Genomic DNA, 23,776 nt, shown 5'->3' with positions numbered 1-23,776 from the left:
ATTCTGAACGTGTCAGTGAATGTAAAGTGAGGTTTTTAAAAATGCTCCTGTTTTATTTTCTTTATACAAACTAAAACACCAGAGGTCATTGAATCCTATATTAAATACATAAATTAAAAAATAACCATTCATAAAACTTTACATACAGTAAGGATTCTCATCTACACGTTAATACATATAATACATATACATGTTCAGTGTTTATCAAAGGGTCATTCTGCCAATTCATTTACAGTTCTTTTAGGGAAGAGACACAAAAATGGGAGCAAAATATGTACAGGTGCTGATGCAAAGGAGAAAAGGAAACCCTACTGGGTCGCCAAAGGCTAGGAGGCTCTTTATTGAACCCAGCCTCAGTGAGAATGAAGGCCTGGCCAGTTCAGTTCACAAGAGAATCAATTGAACTGAAAACTTTGGTGGTTCAGAGGATCTTCCCACTATGATTATGGTGGAAGGTTTAACACATACATCTCTAGGCATTTCAAAATGAGATCTCAGAACTGTGACCCCTGCTGACATTAATACTGCTGACCTGTGCACAATAGCTTATTGCCCTTTGGAAACCCTGTGTTTGCCATGCCAAAAGGCTAGCAAATAGTCATGACTATTTTTTTTTTGGCTGTTCTACAAGGCTAATTTGAGGGAGGATTCTCAATACTCTGCTTCAGTGGACTTCAGGAACAACACAGATAAAGCAGGAAAAACGCTGCAGGACAGTGATCAAAGAAAGAAAAAGCATCACATAGGCAATGGAATGAAAAACTAAACCGCGAGGGGTTTATCAGTTGTGTCATTTGAACAACCCTTGGCCCAAGTCATCATTCCTAGGATTGGAAGTACACTTTTATAAGCTATAACAACAAACTACTATATACATCAGGGGTAGAGATATATATATATATATATATATATATATATATATATATATATGCACAACATACATATATATAGGGGGTGTGTGTGTGTGTGTATTAAAAAGTTGAACTCATTTTGATCTGGCTGACTGTAGAAAGTTTGTATAGTTGATGTCAGTGGGTGGGTATTAGGCACAGTTTGTTACAGAGGTGTGAAACAGCTGTTGTTTTTCAGGCTGCTGGAGGAAATCTAGCAGTCCATTCCAAGGGGGTCTCTCACAGGACGTTTACAATCCACAAAGAGATGATGATGGATTGTTTATCTCATCCAGAGGCCTATCAAAAGGATGGGGGTGTGTGTGTGTGTGTGTGTGTGTGTTTGAGACAGCGAGAGAGAGCGAGAGAGAGGATGAGCATGCACACACATATACCATGTAATTACCATGACAGTGTTGGAATACATCAGCTGTTACAGGGGGCTTCAAGCAATGGTAATTTTTTCCTAGACTGATCCCAACACTGTCTGTTGCCATCATTAGGCCTCAGCTTACCTCCACTGAATCCAAGGAGGTTTAGCCACTGAAATCAATGACAGCAGGTCTGGTCTGTGAAAACTGTTTGTAACATTGCCTTTAAAACACAGTGGGCCACATGCTGACCTCAGGTTAATAACTTCCTTGGTCCCACTGCGGCTAGTTGGGTGGCACATATTTAAGAGAGGACAGAATATAATCCATTTAGTGAAGAGCATTGCAGGCAGAAATAATGCATTAAACCAAAGCCACACCCACACACAGGTAACAAATTAATGGCAAGATCTGATGTCAGACCAAAATCAGACAACGCATACACTGTAAAGAAATAAATGTTATGTGCATTGATTGTGATATACCACAGGTGGGGGACATGTGAGCTTCCAACGAGTTTGCCTAGATGGGGTTTAGATGACCTGTACTGCACATAGGAATATTCACTGTCCCATATTTTCAAAGGCATCCCAACTCCAGCTTCTAAGTTTGAATCTCCAATTTCAACAACTTGCATTTACCATGAGTCAAACTTGCACATGGCAATTACATATGGAGAATTAGGTGTTTCGAGCTCAATCCTGTGACAGGCCCTTATAAAAAGAAAGTACAAAAAGCATGCTGCAGTAATGGTCCAAATGCTCCATCATCCATGGGTGGTACTGCAGTATTTCTATTATTGTAAAATTCTGCAGTAAGGAAGCCCAGCTCAGCTTTTACTCTTAAATATCCATGTATTTGATTTGGGTGTGTAAGTGCCATTGAAAATGTTTAAATGTTCTGTTTAGTGAACTTCAATTTTTTCCAGCCCCTCTCCCAAGGGCCAAGCAGTTAATTACTACACAGAAGGAAAAAAAATTACTGAAGAATGAGGTACCCATCAACTCTGCCAGTGGAGAAGTCAGGAATGAGACATACAAATCAGAGACAAGGCACTGAAAGCAGATGCATTATAGGGTGCAGGAGGGAGCCAAAGATTCATCAGGATGTATAATGCATTTCAGAGGGTCTAAAGAGAAAAGCTGTCCCAAATGGATTCAAAAGTTAATTCTGGTACCTGGCATTTTTATATGCCTTACAAATTCTTGCTTTTATTGACTGAAACCAAGTGATCCGGGGTGAGACCAAAGCTGTCTTGTAGCAGAAGTGAGGTCACAGGTTCTAATGAGGTCATTCAACATCACAGAACGCAGGGTACCACTCTTGCTTATGTCTTGCCTGTGACTTTGCTGTGACTACTCACTTGCATGAAGATGGCAAGTAAAAGCCAGTAATATGCCACTTTTAACCCTCAGCTCATTTGATTTCTATGCTTGGCCTGAGGTTTCACAGGACACCAAAAGACACATAGAAAAAAAACTTAATGGCACAGGCAAAACAGAAGAGAAGGAACTCATCTTTGCAACTGATAAATATGCTTTGCAAAGCATCTTTGCAACTAATAAATAGGGGCAAAGGCTGCTCAGTGCTATAACAGCACATGAATGTGGGAAAATGTCATGGTCCTGGATTCGAAGTTACAACTCTCTATTGCTACCAGCACCCACGGAAAGCACATACGGTAGGTTTAAGCTAACCTGATGCATAGACTCTTCTACACCGGGGGAGGAGAGGGGGAGGCAGAGAGGGAGTCTCCTCTGAACAGAGAGGTTGTAGTGAAATTGCATTAATTCAGCATGTCTGTCTACTGGTCCGGTTTAAGAAGAAACAATGAATGCAAATCCAAATGCAGAATTCAGTGCACCCTTTTTGCTAAACTGGTTGCTTATGAAGTTGAGGTTCTTTTATTTTTTAAATTATTTTGAGGAGGAAAAAAAAGCAATCATGCACAACAAGCTTCCAAACTGGATGCGAGGCCCAGCACCAGCATGTGGCATGCAGTAAATGATGATGACTGGGCTTCCTGTAGAAGGAGATCTGGTATTGCAATCCACGTGGATGAATCATCCTTACGTATGTGAGAAGTCCCATATGCAAATGTGGGAGGGTCTGGGCATCTCAAACTTGGTATGACGTAGGCTCCTTGCGAAGGGTCAGGTGCAAGACCTGAGCAACATGGACTAATGTTTGGGGCTCAGGAGAACCAGAGTTTACGAGTGACCTGCTGGGGTAAACTTCAGCAAGTCATTTCACCTCTGTGCCTCAGTTTTCTCATCTGTAAAATGATGTGGACCTCCTTTATAAAGTGCTTTGAGATCTGATGAAATGCTGTGTTTAAACCCAACATAAACCCAATGTTGAGGATGGAAATAACACAGCCTGTTTGCTGGCCCTTATTATTTTTTGGTATTATCACAGCACATGGAGGTCCCAGCCAAAATCAAAATCCTATTGTGTTGGGCAAAATCCTATTTGTTCCCCTAAAAAACTATCAAGGTGGGAAGTAAAACAGGCTAGCTGAGGTGATGTGGCTTGTATGTGTCAAACAGCAAGTTAGCAAGAGACAGGCAGAAGTCACCTCTCCTGCTTCCCTCCTGATCTGTTAGATGTGTGGCCTCTGCCCCCTCCCAAGATGTAGATTTAATCCTTGATGTGCATTGCAGGTGTTTGGTACTTCTCAAGGTTTGGTTGCATTGATTTACTAGGATGATATGTGTGACCCGAGTTAGGGTGGGAAGATGGGATCCCATGCTTTGCAACTAGGGAAGTAGGTCATACGTGGAAAGGCAAACCGTTTCTTTCACCCTTTCTTAATCATGAAAATAGAACCAGCCTCAAAGTCTTACACATGGCATGCATTTGCCCATCTTTCACCTGTTTTTGGTTTATGTACTGTTGGTCAGGAAGCCAGCTAACAAAATGTTATTTTGACAAACCAAACCGAGATATCTGTAACAGTTCCAAATGTTAATCAGCATACAAATTTAGACAAACTGGGAAGTCAGCTTTTTGCAGGAGGGGGTAACACACGTTTCCCCCTCTGACACACTTTCTCAGGAGCCGTTTTTGAGCCTCATTTCTATGTTTCTACATGCAGTATTAGAAACATTAATAAAAACCAAGCCTGGTCATTTTCTTCTTGTGCCAGCCATAAAACATTCAAAAAGTAGCTACCAGTTAACGCGCTGTTCTTTGTAGAGGGATCGTAAAGAAAGGTAAGGCTACAGCATGGTCAGAAATCTTCATTAGCGTGGTTAGAAATCTTCATGATGTCAGTCATCACCTACATCCTTCCCTTCCCTTGCCACTCTTGGCGGTGGTATGGTTATGTCCCCACCACCTATCTGATGCCCAGGTTCTGCCCCTTCATGAAACAAAACAGAGTGCATATTTTTTTCCTTTTGTTCACATTGCAGCTGTCATTGTTCCTGAGTTAAACCAAAAAGAGAGAGAGAGAGAGAGATTCCCTGTAGTTAGAAAGCCAGATGTTTCAAACTGAATGTTTTACTGTCAGTATCCCCTCAAAGTTTTGAATGCGTTTCTCCTGCTCTGTCCCTTTATTAGCGATCCTTTCATGGGATGTCGTTGTTACACTTAAAATGACCCCCCTGCATGGCAGGGATAGCTTGTCCTGTTGTAACTTTGGTTCCATGCCCAAGACACAATTTTACTCGATCTGCTGAAAGTGATTCCTTGCTGATTCTGCTTCAGTTTTTTAAATGCTATACGTTCATAGGGTTTTTTTTTCCTTCCCCTTCTTTTTTTGTTTTTTAGTTTGACATATAGAACTTCAATAAATGCAGCATATATTGTAGCTTTAGACAGGAACTGTCAAGTAACAAATCTTGAATGATGGCTTTAAAATACAAGGTGGTTGTAGTCTTGGCTACAGGTGGTTTATTTTTTAAATAGGTGTAAACAATGTTCTCTTCTTCGTGGGATTGGAAGCATTTGCCTTTCTAAGGACTTATGTATGGAGTCTGGCACTCTAAAAAATAGAAAAGAGAAACACCCATATCAGGTCATTGGAGGGGTCCATTTATCTCAAAGACGTTTGTAGATATTCTGTTGTTGGCAAGGGACTAGGCGAGAATCTAAACACGAGCACTTCATCTCCCTTTTTGTACTTTGCCTTCCTCTGCCACCCAAGGCCAGGATTTTAAAACCCAAATTCTACACTAGGAAACTCTGCACTTGATTTCCTCACTAGGAACAGGGCACATATAAAGCCTCAGTAGGGAAATATCAGCTATGAGTGCCGCAATTTCCACAATGGGAAAAACAGGAAAGTAGCTGAAGCTCTCAGGACTGCCTCAAGATCTGTTTGTGAAACCCTGAAGTGAACTTGGACTGTGGATTGAATGAACTGAGACCAACTTTTGGGTGTAGTTTCAAATGAACTCTTCCTGTTTACTACTTTTGAGAAAGCATTAGAGTTTTGGTTGGAAACCAGGAAAATCTTGGCATTTGTCTTTTGAATATTGCTTTCAGTTTTCAGGTTCATTTAAGTTATAAGCAGAGTGTAATTCACAGGGTGAAAGATCCATGCAAAGTAAATACCTATGACATACACCCCCCCAACCCTTCTGCACTGCAGGAATCCTATAGGAACAGAATATAGAGAGATGTATATAGACTGGATTCAACAGGGTTTCCTCCCATTATTTCATTCCAGCACATTTTTCCCCTGTCCAATATCCTGTTTTCTCTTCTTCCGAGAGCCACAACTCTGAGTGCTGCACTGATCCCGAGTAGGAGGCCATAAGCCTTCATCTGAGCGTACAGCTCTATTTCCCTTCAGCTGCTTAAAGAGTCAGATGATGAAACTGTAGAAAGGTCTGGAGGAGCACAGATTTTTTGATCATAAAACAAGTTTCCAGGTACATTTCAAGGAGGTTGTACAGGATATAAGCAAACTGATTCCATACATCCCCTCCTGTCCAAGAAAGCTAAGGCAATCTGCAAAAAAGGTACAGATCCTCTCAGTGCATGGGCACCCCAAAACTACAAGAACCATAACATTGTTATGTCTCCTGACTCCCAGAGCTCTGTGCTGTGGAAGGCCTTTGCTCAAGCTACCTCAAAATATGCACCACTAGTCCCAGTGAGTCCTGAGAAAGCACTACAAGTTTCAAGGCAACTTGGATATATATGTAGAGCTGACAGCACGTAGAAAAGTCAGGTGTTAAAGAATAAGTTAATCTCAATGATAACAATGTTCCTATCCCATGGCAGGACAAATATCTGCTAATATCTCGCTAAGCCTTTTTTATAGCTTTTCCCAATATGCTTATGTGCTCTCTCCTGCTTGTAATGAGAGAGCCCATCCTAGAGGAAGCAGGTGGAGTGTAGGCCAGTACTAGTAACAGCAGTTAAACACTAGTACCTACCAATGTCTCTAGCTTTATTTGATTTCAAGGGGTTGCTCTCCTTGCTGATTATTGATGCTTTGCACCTGTAGAGCAATTGTCATTGTCTGAGCTTTCTATAGGCACTGGGCTTGTGTTGCAGTCTAACATTTACAGCAGCTCCCCTGATATCAGGCAATTAGGAGTGGAAAACCCAGCTAAAGGGAGTTTTCTTTCCAATCAGGAGGCCTACAGCTGGCCAGGACTGACCCAAAGCTGGGAAGTTTTGGCTAGAAAAATGATGGATCTAAGGTACACAGGGAAAGAGCTAAAGCAGTGTGTTCATCAATGTGATATTTTTGCATCCCCAAATACTATGTACAGCTGCCTTTCTTGTGCAAGAAGGTAGCACTGTAAACAGTAGAAAGGGGGAATCTCCCTTGGGTGTAACACTTTGCTGCTGTAGATTTGTGTTCCTTCTGGCTGTAAGCTTGTTAATCAACTCATCTCCTGAGAGGAAGGTATTGTTCCATTTTACAGGTGGGGAAACTAAGGCAGGAACATGCACTCTACAGCACCTGGCAACTCCTGTTGGTGGAGAATTCTCCCCTGTTTCCTCATGACCCATCACCAAGGACACTGGGATCTTCACTGTTTTGAGCAATTTTTTTTTGTGAAAATCTGACCACTTCTCTTAGATTTCAGGGGGAAACAAGCTTTCTGAAATTCTGGCTGTAGTGGGAGATGCTACCAAGCCTTTTTAAAAGTCAAAGCTTGGTTAGAGAAGGACCCAGCATAACAGCCAGCATTAGGATTTGTTTCTTCTTATTTAATTTTAGGAAGGTTGCCATCTCTTCAATCCTAAACAGCCAAACCAGCTGAAAGGACTTGAGATGGCTGTCAGAGGAGCACCTCATTAGTGACTTTCAGAGTCTGAGATTTTTAAGAAAACAAGCTAGGGGAAACCCTTTTGGAAAGCCCTGAGTTTACATTCCCCTCACTCCATAATTTTTCCTTTTCCCTATGATTGGAAAATCCAAACTGGAAAATCCACTTTGCTTCTTTCCAGTTCAGCTAAATCTCTCTCCCTATTCCTTCCCCTTCGTATGAAGGAAGACAGGTGTGGAATATGATTTAGGAAAAATTAACAAGTCCACACTTCGAATGCTACATCAAAGGTGCCCCAATGGTTGGTGTGGCCTTGGGACTGACTGGCTGGCTGACACTTTAAATGGGGATTAATTCATTTGATGGGAAATGCTGGCAATGACAGATACTGCCATAACTGTAACCAAACATGAAGAAAAGGGGGATGAAAAAAAAGCCCAAATAACATCTAATCAAATGAGATTGTCTAGATTGCAACTTCAGGTAATTACCTAGACTTGTACAGTCCCCTAACAGGTAATGGAAATCCTGACTACTCCATCCAAAATAACTTCATTTAGTCTGAGAGAGGCCTGCAGGAGCAGCAGTGGAGAAGCTGCAGCGGCAGGATCAGGCAGGGACTGCTGGTGTGGAGAACCCAAGCCTGAAGAGACCTGACTGCAGCTGGTGTGGCTGGGTGAGCACAGCAGAGCCGGGGTGGGGACTGCTGGAGTCTGCCCTAGTTTCCCTGAGGGGTGAGGGACCCCAGGGGCAGGCAAAGCCCAGGGAGGGGCTGCAGTTGCAGGAGCTGTGAGGCTGTGTGAGGCAGGAGGGTTGCTATAGCCTGCAGCCCAGACACTGCTCACAGCAGAACCAGGGAAGTGGGGCAAAGACAGGGGAAGGCTGTCTTGCAGGAACTGCAGAGGTGCCGCTGCTTGCTGCTCAGAGATCCCAGGAGCACGGAGATGGACACCAGTGCCAGGCAGTGTCCACAGACTGCGTGCAGGGACACAGACAGTCCTGCTCCCTGAGATACCCCGCCAGGGGCAGTGCTCATGGGATCCCCAGTACACCGTGTGCAAAAGAGAGACTGTGTAAATAAGTTCTTGAAGGTTTATTAGACAGTATATCCATGTGCTTATTTAATTATTATTTGTTATGATGCAAATAATTAAATCTTGTAAATAGTTTGAGAACTGTCTGCAAGGGTGCTTGATTGTACGGGGAGGCTCTCCGCTCGGGGCACTGCAGCAGCTTCCCAGGGGGGCTGGGCAGGGCTACTGGCTACCGGGTACCCCAGGATCCCATTATTCAGGTGAGGGCGCATGTAGTGTTGCGCCCAGGGTTACACTGCTTTAGGTAGAGTTAAAAGTCAGTCTTGAAACTGCTCTGATTTTCACTGGGATCATAATTCCAGCCAATCCCAGCACTGAGGTAGATCTGAGTTTTACAGACTGTATTTCACAGTGTACAGGTCGACATGGTGTATCAGTCAACTCCATTTTTCTGACCCAAAAAGTTAGGTTGACTTATACACCAGATCTATGACATTCCTAACTTTTTGGATCAGAAAAATGGAGTTGACTTATACCAGTCCCTGCACACCCTCACTGTGGGCCAGACACCCGGGGGCTGGACACATGCTGCAACGCTGCTCACAGGGGCCAGGCTCGGCTGGCATGGTCCAGGCAATGCCGCTTGCAGGGAATGGGGCTGCGCCAGCTGAGCAGCAAGCCTGTCCCCATCCCTTGTGAGCGGTGCTGCCTGAGCTGCTCAGCCAAGTGCTGAGCCCAGCTCCATCCCCTGCAAGCAGCGCCAGGCTCAATGCTCGGCTGGCACGGCCCCATCCCCTGCAAGCACTCTACAGAGATGCTGCTCGGCTGTGAACTGAGCCTGGCCCTGTGTCCTGTGAGTGGCACTGCCTGGGCTGTGCCAGCAGAGCACTGAACCTGGCACTGCTTGCAGGGGATGGGGCTGGGCTTGGCTCTCAGCTGGCATGGCCCAGGCAGTGCTGCTCGCGGGGGCCGGGGCCAGGCTCAGTGCCCAGCCGAGCAGCATCTTCATAGTGACGGCAAGGCCCTCCAGCTGTGCTTGGGTTGGGCCCAAGCCCCATGCCCTCCCGTGACAGGGATTCTTTTGGAAGGTGAAAAAGGTCGGGTTGGGCCAGGATTTGGCTGGGGCTGGGGTCAAAAGTATCAATATGGTGTATAAGTCAAGATTGAATTTTAAGTTAAAAACTGGGCTTCAAAAGTTGACTTATACCATGAAATACGGCAGCTGGAATGCCAAGCCATTGCATCTGATTGCAGCAAATATTTTGTGATTGTCTGAATGGCCTGGGTAGCAGGGATGGGCCACTAATAGGTTACAGGGCTTCTATGTGTGTGCTCAGGTGAACTGAAATGATAACCTTTTGATTGATCTTTACTAGACTGGTAATCTTAAACACCCTCATTAGCTTTCTCTAGCCAATCACTGCCTATCATGATAGACAAGCCGTACACATAGGTCACTATGGCATAAACACGACTCCTGTACAGAGTGATTACAAAGCATTTATCTTTGCTTCTAAGATTTACTTCCCATATATCTGTGTTTTCGCCTCCTCGTCTGAGCAGAGGGAGGAGGTGATGCAACTGTGAACAGGAATTCAGAATGACTTTGAATATGTTGTGGAAATAATTAGGAGACTAATTTGAAAGTCACTGTGTAATCTATGCATACAAATACCCTTTGAAGAGTTTCTTTTGGCAAGCAGCCATTGAATTTTAGAGGGTGTTTTAGATTACTGGTACTTCCACCCTGAGACAACAAAGAGATAGTGGGAGGCTCATTTAAAAACTGTAGGCACTTTTCTGTTTTAGGGAACGTGTATTCCTAAGAATGTGAGCTTACATCCACAGCTTCTGAAAACCATTCTCTGAAACATTAATTCTGTTCAGTCTGCTATCGTATTTCTATACCCACGAATGTTCCCCTCCCTTCCTTGCTTCCTTGTGGTGCACAAACAACATATGGACAGTCTCATGAAATATTCATTAATCTCCTCACACCGGGAGTTGGAATTTTTCAATGCTAAGTGCTGATTAGAGGAGGGTTGACATTTTTCATTTGAAACATTGTTTTTTGATGAAAATGGCTTATCTGTTAAAATGAAAAATTTCTGGATGCGTTTTTCACATCTTGGAGCTTTGACTAAAAAAAATAAATGGCTGATTTTTGTTTGTATTTTGGAATTTTCTTTTTAATTGACAACCATAAAGACAAATGTTGATGATAATGAAAACATGTCCACCAAAAAAGGGCCAAGAAGAAAAGCCCTTTCCTGATCAGCTGTAGTGTTGATGTGCTATGCACGCTATACAACAAGGTTCTGCAATGTCAAGGCAGACTCTAAATGCGGAACACATTAGAAAAAGCAAGAAAACAGATGGTAGCAATATGCTTTCAGATATGCATTTTTAAACATAATCAAAATAAGCCCCTGACAGTTCATAAGGTACAATTTTAGTGTTAGGGCTAAACCTGCTTTTGGATAGATATAAGGTCTCCAATGTTACCCCTTCCTGCTCCCACCATCCTGTCTGGAGGTGGGAATATTCACATTCCATAATGGAACTGAATTTTGCCCAGAAATGCATATGCAAGTTTTGTGGAAGCAAATTGCACCAGAAAAAAATAAAAGGTTTGATAGGCACGGGGGGTAACTCCTGATTCTGTGCATATACCTGCTTTGTTTCCATCTCTCCATTTGACACAGATTCTTGCAAGTAGAAATAGGGTAAGTGCATCTGGATTTGGAAATAGGGTAAGTGCATATAGATTACGCTGCTCAGAAGGAAAACCTGGATGAATTGAAAATGGTATTTGCAAAAATGTCTGTTATCTTGACTACTCCGTGAATTCTTGGTTCATATATGTCCAAGAGTCCTGATGTCTAACAGCCCCGAAACTTGATTTTTGTTATTTTGGACACAGTCAAACACTCAGCCATTCAGACAACATTATTTCTTCCTGATATTATTTGCTGGCTCACAAAGGAAAGCCATTTTTTAAAATCAGATCCAGACCCTTAAAACGAAAGTTCTTTTGAAATTTCCAACTTCCTATTAATTTCTGCACAGAACACACACAAAAATTGTAAAATCCAAATACGCAGTTGTTATGGGCTACCTCAGCACATCTTTCTACTCCTGCACTAAGTCACTGTTTCAGAAGTCGTGCTCAGGAACTTCTGGTCAATTATGATGATATCACAGTACTGAATTATGCTCCTTAAATACTGCTTGTTGTAGCAGAACGTCATATTTTAAGTGGTGGCAACTCTGTAATGGGACTGGAAACTACTTGAAAGAGACAAAGGTTGTTTTGACAAGTCAGAACCTAACTTTCCCTCTGGGTTTATTTGTTTCACTCCCTGTTTAATCATACCCAATTTAGTCTCTTTCTAGCCAAGAAAGGAATAAAGTTCAGTTGATGTGGCTACATCCACCCCCTGGAATTGCACCTGGAAATGAATTGCAAACCAGTGCAAACTATGGAAAACAGTGACGTGTCTTCCCCTTTGCAGTACCCCAGTTTGGAGGCAACAAAACTTGGAGACCCACTAAATTTGTCCTCTGTTGGATAGTTATGTGTCTTAACCACAAGATTCTTATTCTTCATTTTATAACCTACATAAGCTTAGAGACTTGGGGCTAGCTCCTCAGCTACTGTAAATTCACATAGCTTTACTGAAGTCACTGAACCCAGGATTATTTATAGGTTTTGCCTCTCAGTTCATAAGAATCTGTGCAACAAATGCTAGCTTCATGACAATAAATCAAACAGCCTTACCTTTCCAAGAGGCACATTGACATCAAGGCCAAAGAATAAAGGCAAGAGAGAAGAACAAGAATAGAAACAGAAACTGCAGAAGAAAAATAAGAATAAGATATAAAAGTTGTTGTAGGGTTTTATGGATCAGAGTTAGTAATGAGCAAATCAAGCAACAATGCTATACTCAGATTAGCATAAGACCTGACATTATTCTGTGTACAGAAAACATTTCCCCCCTCGTTACTCCTGCAAATATTACCCCTTCTCCCAGTCTAGAAAGACCCACCATTCAGAAGCGTAATGGTAGATCTACCGTGATAGGAATCAATGTAGCTTCACTGAAATCAAAAACTATGCTGATTTAGGCGCATCTGCCACATGGTTTTGAAAATGATGCTTCCAGGCCATATTGGCAAATGTACCAGGATTATGAATTTGTGGTGATCTTGAAAAGTGATCTTTAAAAGATCTATAAAAGTGATCTTTACCAGAACAGGTCCTTTGAATTATTGTTCCTTAGATACCCTTTATTATCTACCACATTTACTCAAATATAAGACAATCCTGAATATAAGACAGCCCCCCCACGAATAAGATTTTATATATGGAAAATGTATAAATTTGTTATTTATTTGAGATATAGAATCTAATGATTGAAAGTTGGGTTTGAATTTTCCCCCTTCCAACTGCTATATGAGGGAAAATAAATCGTGGGGGGGGTCAGGTGGCCCCTCCCTCCCAACTTTCTCCCCTGCAACCCGTTCCCCTGCTTCTTACTGTCAGCCCCTGCTTTCCCTGAGCACATGAAAATGAGTGGCACATCTGAAAATGCTGACCTTGCAATAAACATAGCGTCATAGAGAAGTAGGCTGCAAGGATCATCTAACCCAACCCCCTGCCTTTGGCTGGAACATTTCTCTCCAAGGCATCCTATACAACCATAATCTAAACTCTACATAGGATTACCCTCAACCCTGACACAAAAGAGACCTAACACCTTAACCTGCCACAAGTAAAGCAGGGGAACTGTGGCAGCCAGTGTCTTGCCTCTATAAAATGTTGTCAATATACACATACAAGGTCCTGGGTAGAGGGCCACACCCCGCACTACATAGGAATGCAAAACCCCCACAGTCTATAGTAATCTGAACATGGGGTAAAATTCTTTCCTGACCTCAAATATGGCAATCGGTCTGACCCTGAGCTGAGCAGCAATATCTTCTAGCCTGTAGACATTTTCATATAGTACCCATAGACTTAGAAAATCCAGAATTGAGACATGTTACCTTCTTGAAACTGCTGCAAGTTTTAGCACAGGTACTCCATAAACATACCTTTAAGCAGCACTTTTGTACTTACTTAAGTATAATGCAAATTCTACTTGATAGTCATATAGTTCATTGGGCTGGGCCCCAGCACAACCAACAGCACTTCAAGTCATGGTGACCTTGCAGCTCAGCACTGCCCAGTATGTGTTTGTACTCCAGATATGTTAGCCCCCCCACTCATGACTGGATTTGGGGGTTCTTGTCATGAGTCCTGGGATCCTCCAAAAATGTCTATGCAGGTGAGGTGCAGAGCAACACACCTCATGGATGGTGGGGCCACATTAATCATATGTAACAGGCTGAGAGAGGGGCAACAGAAAAATTCTAGGTAAGCTGGCTGGGGCCCAATTTGGTGATGTTTGCCAGACATTTAAGGCTGGTGAAGAAAAGGAATAATTGAAAATGGGAAAGAAAGGCACAGCTCAGCTGTGAGAATGAAGATGAAGTAAAAATGTATGCAATATAGTAGCTCACCATGACTTAAAAAAGAGTCAGCACTGCTGGGGATTACTGCATCTACTGGGCACTTCCATATCTTATTTAGATAAGCTGCACTAATTTATCCTTGTGGTAGGTTCTCATCATCTTGTTTGTGCCATATTGGCTACATATTTTATAGCCATGCTCAGTGTTGACTGCATTTAAATCAACTTCATAGTTGGTTTCCATGACTATGTGTTGCTTTTGACAGAAGTTTAATAATAGACAATACATTTGAGATTTTCCTTGTATGCAACTATAAGATGGGGAGCTTTCCTCCCCCCCTCCCATGTCATTTGAAGGCAAAACACCTTGTCTTGTATTTGATTAAATATGGTATTTGTGTTTCATGTTCCAAGATGGCAATTTCTGTGGATTGATTTCCTTTTTGAAATTTAAACATAAAATGTCCAACATCTTAGTTCTCCATTGGACCACGTCATAAATTGTGCTTTGTTTTTTTGTTGTGGATGATGATGTACTACAGCCCTGACATTAGATCCCTTCTCTGCTCTGGAATATTTTATCTAATCTCTGACATACCTTTGATTTCTATTAACATTCATTAGAAATGTGCAGCAAAGGGAGAAAAAGGAGACAAATGTGCTACTGGGGAGTTAATAGATATCTTTATTCCATTATAAGGATTCTGACAGACTAGATTTTCTTTGGCAAAAAGTTGAAAGCTATCCAAGTTTCAATGCCTCAGAGATTGTTCTTTACTCTGCTTTTGTCTTATAGACTGGCTATACGCTTTTTAGAGGTAGTTTGAAGGAAGTTGTTAAAACAAGAGTAATCATTTAGAGCAATAGCTGGGTTAGTTTTGTCATCAAGCACACTACATGGGGCTATTTATACTCAGAAACCTTTGAATTATCTGGCTGCTGTTTGGGAAATCTTTCTATTCTTTACAGCAACTTTGCATAGACGTTTCTGACATGAATCTAACCCAAATTCTGAGAGCTAGTCTATGCGGTGAAGACCTTTTACATGTGTAGCTATTTTACACTGTCAGTAGCACTAAAACTTCCAAGTGAAAATACACCAGTACAAGGAATTCTGTTGCTGGTGCAGTTAAACCACTTTCCTGAATGAGCTACAGGACTCTTGTATCAACACAGTGGATATTGCCAGCACAGCTATCTTGGTTAGAGCCTGATTTATTTATTTTTCACTTTCCTGACCCAGCTCTGCCTGCAAAACTTTGTACTGTAGTACTTGTCTGGTTCAGAGACAAAATTATATTACATTACTGTATAAAAGCATAATATCTGCCATTTCTTTTGATGTTACTATTCACATAAGGCCAACGTCCATCCTGCAGTCCTGGTTGACTTCATTAGGGGTAATAGTATTAGAATCTTTCCATTGAAGTTGCAGGGAAAAAGGGCACAAGCTTGAAATTTTTACCCATTTCATTTAGTCCTGGCAAAACTGTGGTGTTAAATGTCATTTTTGCCTGCATGATAACAGAATAACAACTGCAGGATAACAGAATAAGGGCCTCAGCACTTAGCTCAGAATCTTTGGCTATCTGAGTCAGATTTAGAACAAGATATTCATAATTTAATAGAAACTAGCTATTTCCTAAAGTGAACGGAGAGTTTGGGGAAAGGAAAAGATCTTGGCATTATAATCTGGAAAGACACTAAATGGAAAGAAAGTGAAGTAGAAAGAGACACACTAATACAGTCCAGTCAAATAAGCACATCAGGTGTTAAATTTAGTCTAAAATATGTGTTCAAACGAAAGGAAGCAGATCAGATTCTTTCAGAAAGTAGCACAACCAACCTTTTCCTCCAGGTCCTTGATCTGTCTCTTTTGGATGTCAGTTTTATCTTCTAAATCTCGGATCCTCTAGACATTAAAAATATATATATATTTCAAAAGGAGAGAAATATTAAGAGTTTTGCTCAACTGAACATGCCACTTGTCTTGGGCACAACATTTTAGAGAGCCTGGAAATGAAGAGCTAAGATATCTATCCAGTTCTACAAGGACTCTAATAATTTGTACCTATCATCAGCTCTTCCCCTGGATGGGTGGTTAGGTTAGTTAACTGAGATTTGTGGACTTGGATTCAAGCCCCCAGTCTCAATCAGGAAGAGCTGTACTTTGAACCCGGATCTCTTACATCTCAGCCAAGTGCCCTAACCACTGGATACTACCTCCCTCTAGCTTGGTGAAAATAGTTTGAAAAGTTTCAGTTTCATTCTGATAAGGAATGAGAAGCATTTTAAAAAGACTGAACATTTTAATGGGACAAGAAAATCATTTTCTATCCCCATCTCAACTATGAGCCTCCTCAGTATGGTTTAAATGCGCTGGCATGCTGAACAGCTTAGCAGTGACATACTGTGGGTCTCCGGTGCCCGGGGGCCAATGATTGCATTTGTGCCCCCCCCTTCTTGTAGCAATACTTAAAGTTTCCCACCCTGGCCCTCTTTGGTTACTTGTTTCGGCTGGAAAGGAAATGCAAGTTCTGGCACACTGGACATGGGGGGTGGGGGGGTGGGAGGGGTGGCAGCAGGATTTTCCGGCTGGAACAGGTAACTAAACATCCAACCCACAGAACGGGTGGGCAGGTTATGCAATGAATGTGGCTGTCACCACTGGCTCTGCAGGCCCCCTGTGGCCACAGGTTTCACAGATAGGACGGGCTGGCCCTGGTCACATCGCACAATAAGAGCACTAAAGGGCCCAGCCACCCCCCCTCCCCCATCCGGCTAGTGCCCGGGGGTCATGGCTCCCTGCCGCACCCCCCCACCCCATCAGTTCACCACTGTAGCTTAGCTCCCAACCAGAAAGAAAAATAAATGGGTGCAGGGGATTGGGAGCAATGCTAGAATGAGTCCCTGCTATAGTGTGGGAAGAACTGATTACCCTGGACTGGGAAAAGGAAGCCCAAACAGAACACCTGACAGAAGAAGAAAAGGGAAAATGAGGAGTCACACAGAGCTCCTGGTATTGGTTAGTTTTATATGAGTACGGAGACTTGGGAGGTCATTCAGTCCTTGGCATATTGCAGAAGGGTTATGAGGGGGACACAGAACCCCTAGCTTAGGGGTAGGAGGCAGGAAATAGGAACAGACAGTTCCCAGCTTGAGGAGGAAGGAGAGACAGGGCTCCTGTCTGGAGGAATTGCATGGGGTGGTTGTAAGGAAACAGAGGGTGATGGGAGGCTGGCACAGAGAGGTTGTGGGAGGGACTGGAGGGATGCAGGGAGCCCTCTGGCATTTACAAGGCATTGGAGATACAGAAGCAGCAAAGGATTCAACGAAATTAGTATTGTCTTTTACTAATAAGTAACCTCTGGTTGTTCCACATTATTTCCCACCTCTGCAGCCCCCTCCAGATAATTACAGGGTACAAAAAAGTTAGGTCTCAGGATCTTGCTCAATAGTTTTCAGACCCTTTTCTGATTGTTTTCCAGACTTTCCAGAATGTTTTCCCCCTGGGGTTAGATGTGTCATCTAAAGCACCAGGGGAAACTAGTTTTTCTCCGGAGAATTGTGGGTCAGTGAAGGTTGAAAACAAGCTTCTCTTTGTAAGCCTGTTTTTAGATTTGACTAGAGGGCTGCTACTGGTTAAACCCCCCCCCAAACAGCTGTATATAACTGTGATGATGTCATGACATTAAACATGTCATTAGCTGCCTTTCCCCCCTACCCATTTCTCCTTTGTGTATGTAGTGGACATAAAACTTGTAGGGGTACACCAATAGACATTTTTGGGACTGATTCCGATAGCCAATTTATAAGGAGGATATCAGTCCAATTTCTGATACAGCGTGGAGAGATGCATGCAGCTGGTAAGTCTGTTGTTGTAGAGGGGGAGGGATGAGGGAAGGGGTGTTGGGGGGGGCAGATCAAGACCACCCCCACAGTGGGGGAGGGAGTGGGGCTGGGGCTGGGGCTGGGGTAAATGCTGCCCAGCCTGGGGTGGGGTGGGGTGGGGTGTGGGACTGAGACATGGCTCATCCAGGGGGTGCAGGGAAGGGAGGTCATTCCCGCTGCTGCACGCACCCCAGGAGGGCATGGGGAGGGGTGTGTTCTCCTGGATCTGTTTGAGGCAGGACACCTGCTGCTGCAGGCTGGGGCCAGAGCTGTGCCGGGCTCTTCCTGGCTGGGGCTGGGCTGGGCTGTTTTCAGGGCGGTCGGTGGTAGTGGCGCTCGGAGAAGGTTATGGGAGGGGTTGCAGCCACCCCAAAATTTTCTGTAGCCTCCTCAATCTCTCCTCCCAGAGCAACCGCAGCCTGCCCTGAGCTCAGCCCAGCCCAGCCCGCACCAGGAAGAGCCCGCCACAGCCCCGGTCCCAGCCTGCAGTGGCAGCCACCCCACCCCTCCTTGCCCTGCTTCATGCAGATCCAGGAGCACATGCCCCCCCATCCCTCCCAGGATACATGAAATGGTGGGAACCACCCCCCACCCCCATCCCCTGGATAAGCTGTGGCTCTGTCCTGCATCCCTCCCTGCCCCAGCTGGACAGAGCCTGCCCCAGCCCCAGCCCCAACCCCAACACCAACCCCAGCCTCACTCCTTCCCTCACTGCAGGGGCCTTGATCTGCCGCCCCCATGCCCCTTCCCTCCCCCCTCCCTGTCTACCACAACAGACTTATGAGCTGCACATAGCTCTCCAAGATGGTGGGTTGTGCTCCTTACCTCCAATATGTGGCTGCATGCATACATGGGACATTTATCGACCACATTATTGGCCACAACACACCAATTTCCTACACAGCAAATTTTCTTTATATTGGTGCCGATTGATATCGAACCAATGTATTGGTGTACCTCTAAAAACTTGGCATACATAACACTTGCAGTGATCCTTGAGAAGGACATACAATACTCATGGTCCAGAGATACACCTTAGCAATCACTCACTTTGGGCGAAAAGAACAGAAAAAGACTTGGGGGTAGGGGGCAGGGAAGGGTAGAAACACCAAAGAAAATTAGATTTTTTTTATAATTAATCCAATCTAATATTTTGAGGGTCAGGACTAGAACTGTGCTCTGTTCGTATCAAACTCAGATGCTGTTACACAGCATATGCTGGTCTTTTGACTGCGAGGCAACTTCATTGATTTTTAAGACTGGATCCTCTAGTCTGATCTTCTCTATAACACCAGCCAGAGAACTGTATTCAGTGGGCGTGTCTACATGAGACTCCACAAGCACAGTAGACTAATTCGACTATGCATCAGCGTGACAGGCAAAACCCATGCTAATGCGCAGTAGAATTAGTCTACTGCGCATTAGCATCACCAAAAAAAGTGTGCGTAAGCGCTAATGCACAGTAGCGCTACTTACAGCACATTAAGTTAGTACCTGTAATTATGTGAATACTTGAATAATGAACATGTAGACTCACCCACTTTCTCCTGTACTGAGACCAATAACTGTTTTTTAAAATTTGTGTTACAAGTCTAGATTCTTGGAAATAGAGCACCAAAATATGCCAACTGCTTTCACAAATGAGTTCGTATGGAATTGCAGACACAGAAGAGACCCAGCCAAGAGCTAAAAAAATGTATCAGGCTGAATAACTGAACCTGGATCTCTCATGCAAAGTTTGAGACAAGGACATAATGTCTTCTGATACAGAAAAACCATATGGATTTAATTTTTATCTATGACTTTAGTCATTGTGTCCTACCTGATGGGCTTGTTGCAGAAGCTCCATCCTCTCCTGAAGAATCTGACAGTCATATTCTCTGCTTTTTCTCAGCATCTGCCGTCTTAACTTCTCCACAGCTGTCCTCAGCTCTTCCTGTTGTTTTTCTGTTAGTAGTTCCCCAAACTTTATCACCGTTTCTTGCTGTAAAGCATTGTATAAGGTGGCTTCAAGCTCCTGGATTCTCTAGTCGATGTAACATCAAAAGTTGATTAGAGACATGCTATCTTATAAAATGCAGGTGGGAATTCTTCTTTTTGGTCAGAGCTAACAGCACCTCTACAAAAGAAGATTGTGAAGTGTGTGCCAAACAGAAAAGCAGAACAGGACAAGTGATCCTGAAAAATATCCAGGCTTTGCTTCAATGGAATTTCAGTGACAACTTTCACTGAAATTTCCAATCTTGGTATGTTTCAAGCAAAGCTGGAATGAAATGGCAATGCATATTTTGACCTAAATATTTGGCTGTTTTAATTACAGTTGGAAATATTGATGAAAACTCCAAATTTCCAAAAGGTGATTTTTTTTACCCACTTTTAAACTGTGCTCCCAAGTCAAAGACCAGCACATCATGATCCACATTTTTCTTGCAAACCTTAATTCTGCTAATCAACTTGTGTGATCATTGGTAATGGGTTGGGTAGCTCTGCACTGCTTGCTCATGACTTTCTAAACATAAACAATTCAAATTTGCATACTACAGGTATGACAACTAAGTAGTATGGGCTTTGCTGTGCCAGAACTTCACCAATAAAATTGATCAAAATATGCAATGTTATTGTCTTGCTAAACTGGCTATTTTAAGATTGTGGCATGTGACTAGTTTCAGTGGTTAATACTGACTCCATTGGGAAGGATGATACCACTGAATAAGTATTTTTAACTCAAAGAAGATTTTCTCTTATGGGGTATCTTGCCTTTTTCAGATGTGAAGAGGCCAAAGCTATATTGTGGCTGCACAGAATGCACCTTGGGGTTTGGCAGAGTGGAGAAAAGCAACTTTAGTGTGTTAGGAAGAATGAGCAAGACCTCCTATCCTGCTGTACCAATAGAAATCTGTGTCCTCTTTTGGTATTAGCCAACATGTGCTGTAGCTATTTTCTTTGTACATACCATATATGCTTGGTCAAGAGCTTGCTTCCTGTAGTCTAATTCTTCCTCCAAATAACCTTTTATTTTGCAAAACTGCTCCTATAGGGCAGGATCATTTTGACAGAAAAAAGATGAATTAGTTACTCCAAAGCCTGTGGGAAATATTTGTTGATCAAGTACAGATGTCTAATGGGAACAGGAATACATGAAATCCATCAGTAATGGAGTCTTTGCAGGGTTGTAAATACTTGAATCCTATCTAACAAAGCATGAAGGAAAAACAAGTGTGGCTCCTTTGTTATTATGGTACACCTAAAATGTGCTATAATGTACTCTTTAGCAACTCCTAGGTGTCTTGGGTGTCCTCAGTGGAACTGATTGGAATTACAGCCACATAATTTAAGCCTCATCTTCATATGGAGTTATTCTAAGATACCTCATCTGGAATAAATAATCCTGAACAACTCCAGGTTTGGACATTCTTTTTCCAGAATAAGTGAGAAAGTGAATTAAACTTAAAACAGTAACAAGTCTCAAGTGTCTCTACATTGTAGAGTTATTCTGGAATAGCCATTGAGTTTTAAATCACACCGTACCTTAGTTTGAATTAATTTTGATTGTATACAAACCTGAGCTGCAGAATCTGAACCACTTTGATTATTCTGCATTACATTAAAACCTGTTCATTTTCAGGCACATTACTTCCAGTTAAGGAGGAGGAAAATGAGATCGGAAAGTAACTTCACTTTATTAAACTCAATTTGGCTAGGAATGTCTTGCCCTTAGAATGTTGAGGGCTTAAATCATGTTGAAAGAAAATAATGTTATCATTAATGTTTTTTCCTCTTATTGATGCATGCAATAAATGCCTTCACAATATTTAGACTGTGACTGTTATGCGGCAATGAATGCATGTTTAAAATGTCAGAAAAGCACCCAGCAACTTTTGGACTCCATATATGCAACAGCAACAAACAATCAACACCACAAAGGGCAAGAATTTGCAAACAGGATCAGCGATGGCAGTCAAATTCATTTATATCATTTAATAACAAAACAACCCCCCCCAACCCATTTCACCCTGCCACAAAACAAAGTTGTAGCAGCAACCATTTTAAGGATTCACAGAAATTGGGCAGATTTAATTCTCTTTACTTAGCAAGACATCTTTTTTTCCTAACCCACAGAGGCATCAAATAATTTGCCATTTCCAGTGAATTGTTATGTTAAGACATGTGCTTACCATGTCACTTTCCAGTTCGATCATCTTCTGGTGCAGAGCAGCTTCAGCTCCTTCAATTTGCTGGATCCACTAGAGGGCACACAACACAGAGATGTGACCCACAACGTGTTCAGCTAACATGTCTAATTCCAAAGCCGGCACAGGGGCCCCATCAGACAGTTTATGTGAATTCAGTAACCTGAACACCAAATCCTGGTCCTCACTAAGCCTGTGCTCCATTACTAGAGAATAATTTGAAAGCTGGCTTGGCTGACTACCCTGAGTGCCATAAAGCTGGCTATTGTCTCTGCCATATTTCCTTCGATCCTCACTTAAATTATGAAAATGAATCATGTTAAAAACACAAATTGGCTGAGATTTGCAAAACAAGGTAGGAGATCTAGACACACAGTACCTATTTCAATGGGAATTACATCTTGTAATGGGCTTTGAAAGCCTTGTGTCCACTGCTGGCTTCATCTTGTATGGTTAACTAGTTTTGTGTCTACTATAGTTCTTCTAAATGTATACCATAGGCCATGTCTACACTGCTTGCAGAGTAATGTCAGTTAGTGAGGTGATTTTTTTTCAGTTTCTGTAGCAGCTTAAGCCCTAAGGTATACTCAGTAATACCACCAAAATCTACTATTGAAAATACAGCATAATTCATTTTGGGAAATGGTATTAATTATGTCAGGGAAGGCAATCTTTTGATGGTGTGAGATGAGTCTACAAAATGCAGTCTGATGATATAGCTGAACTAGTACAGTGCAGTCCTTATTAATTCTTGAGAGACAAGTAACACAAATTGTACCTTTTCTGCCAGAGATAGTACAGTACTCGCTTGAATTATGGCCACTTGCTCTTCATTTCTTAAATTCTGGAAAAGGAAGAAAAAAAGGCAAATTAGGTAAGTGATATCCTTTTTTCAAATATATTTAGTATTTTAGAAGAAAATCTTCCTAAGCTCCATTCTCACTCTGCATTTAACATAAAATTAACAGAGCAAATTAACAGTAGTAGTAGAAACTGGCTGCATCTACATGAAATGCTGACTGTGTAGTTGTTACTATGCAGTCATTTAGGGCTTGCTTATACAAGTCCTAAATGACTGCATAATAACCTGAGTTACTATGCAGCACTGCCAACGAATGCCGTTTTTGTGATGCTAATGTGCAGTAACCTAATACTACTGTGCAGCAGCATCACGGCACAGTTTTTGCTACGCAACACTACTGCGCAGTAGTATCAGGCTACTGCACAGTCAGCATCTCGTGTAGACATGGCTATTGAGTACACAGACTACAGACTATGTCTAGGATCCTCAAAGGAACTGAGTAGAGGCAGGTATCCAAATTTCAGTAAAATTCAGAGTAAAGCAAGTGCCTAATTCTCTGGGGACCCTTTGCAAATCCCAACCTTTACCATTAAAGGGAGTCCTCTCTTGGAATAATGATAATCAGATTGACTGGACGCTTCAATAAAATGGTATGTTATATGAAACATGGGATAGAACTAGATTCAGAGTAAATAGGATAGCTCTGCTTCAGAAACATTGGTTTTATACTGATGTAACTTCATTAGCTTTGGTGTAGTTATTCCATCAGCATATGTAAGAGGAAACTCAGGTTGACACTTGATTACTGATTAATATGTTCTTCATTTTTTTCTTATACAGTTTCTT

At 42.5% G+C, this 23,776-nt stretch overlaps 1 protein-coding gene across 3 annotated transcripts in view; it reads right to left on the bottom strand.

The window, feature by feature from the left end:
• Window positions 1-16: 16 nt before the first annotated feature.
• JAKMIP2 (janus kinase and microtubule interacting protein 2) overlaps window positions 17-23,776 on the bottom strand; it is a 134,866-nt gene continuing 111,106 nt past the window's right edge. Inside the window, exons 16-22 of one of the 3 annotated variants that reach the window (XM_019478604.2) lie at window positions 22,907-22,972; window positions 22,114-22,182; window positions 20,892-20,969; window positions 19,761-19,964; window positions 15,894-15,959; window positions 12,313-12,385; window positions 17-11,267 (exon numbers count right to left, since the gene is read on the bottom strand). In XM_019478604.2, coding sequence (XP_019334149.1) covers window positions 12,335-12,385; window positions 15,894-15,959; window positions 19,761-19,964; window positions 20,892-20,969; window positions 22,114-22,182; window positions 22,907-22,972 — 534 coding nt within the window. In that variant the 3' untranslated portion in view covers window positions 17-11,267; window positions 12,313-12,334. The remainder of the gene's footprint in view (window positions 11,268-12,312; window positions 12,386-15,893; window positions 15,960-19,760; window positions 19,965-20,891; window positions 20,970-22,113; window positions 22,183-22,906; window positions 22,973-23,776) is intronic. The other 2 variants (XM_006265020.3, XM_019478606.2) reach the window with 2 other exon arrangements.

The sequence above is a fragment of the Alligator mississippiensis genome, chromosome 9 (genome assembly GCF_030867095.1).
Source record: "Alligator mississippiensis isolate rAllMis1 chromosome 9, rAllMis1, whole genome shotgun sequence".
NCBI classification, from domain to species: domain Eukaryota; kingdom Metazoa; phylum Chordata; order Crocodylia; family Alligatoridae; genus Alligator; species Alligator mississippiensis.
The sequence above is the reverse complement of the archived record's forward strand: the minus strand, read 5'-3'. Positions and strand labels throughout refer to the sequence as shown.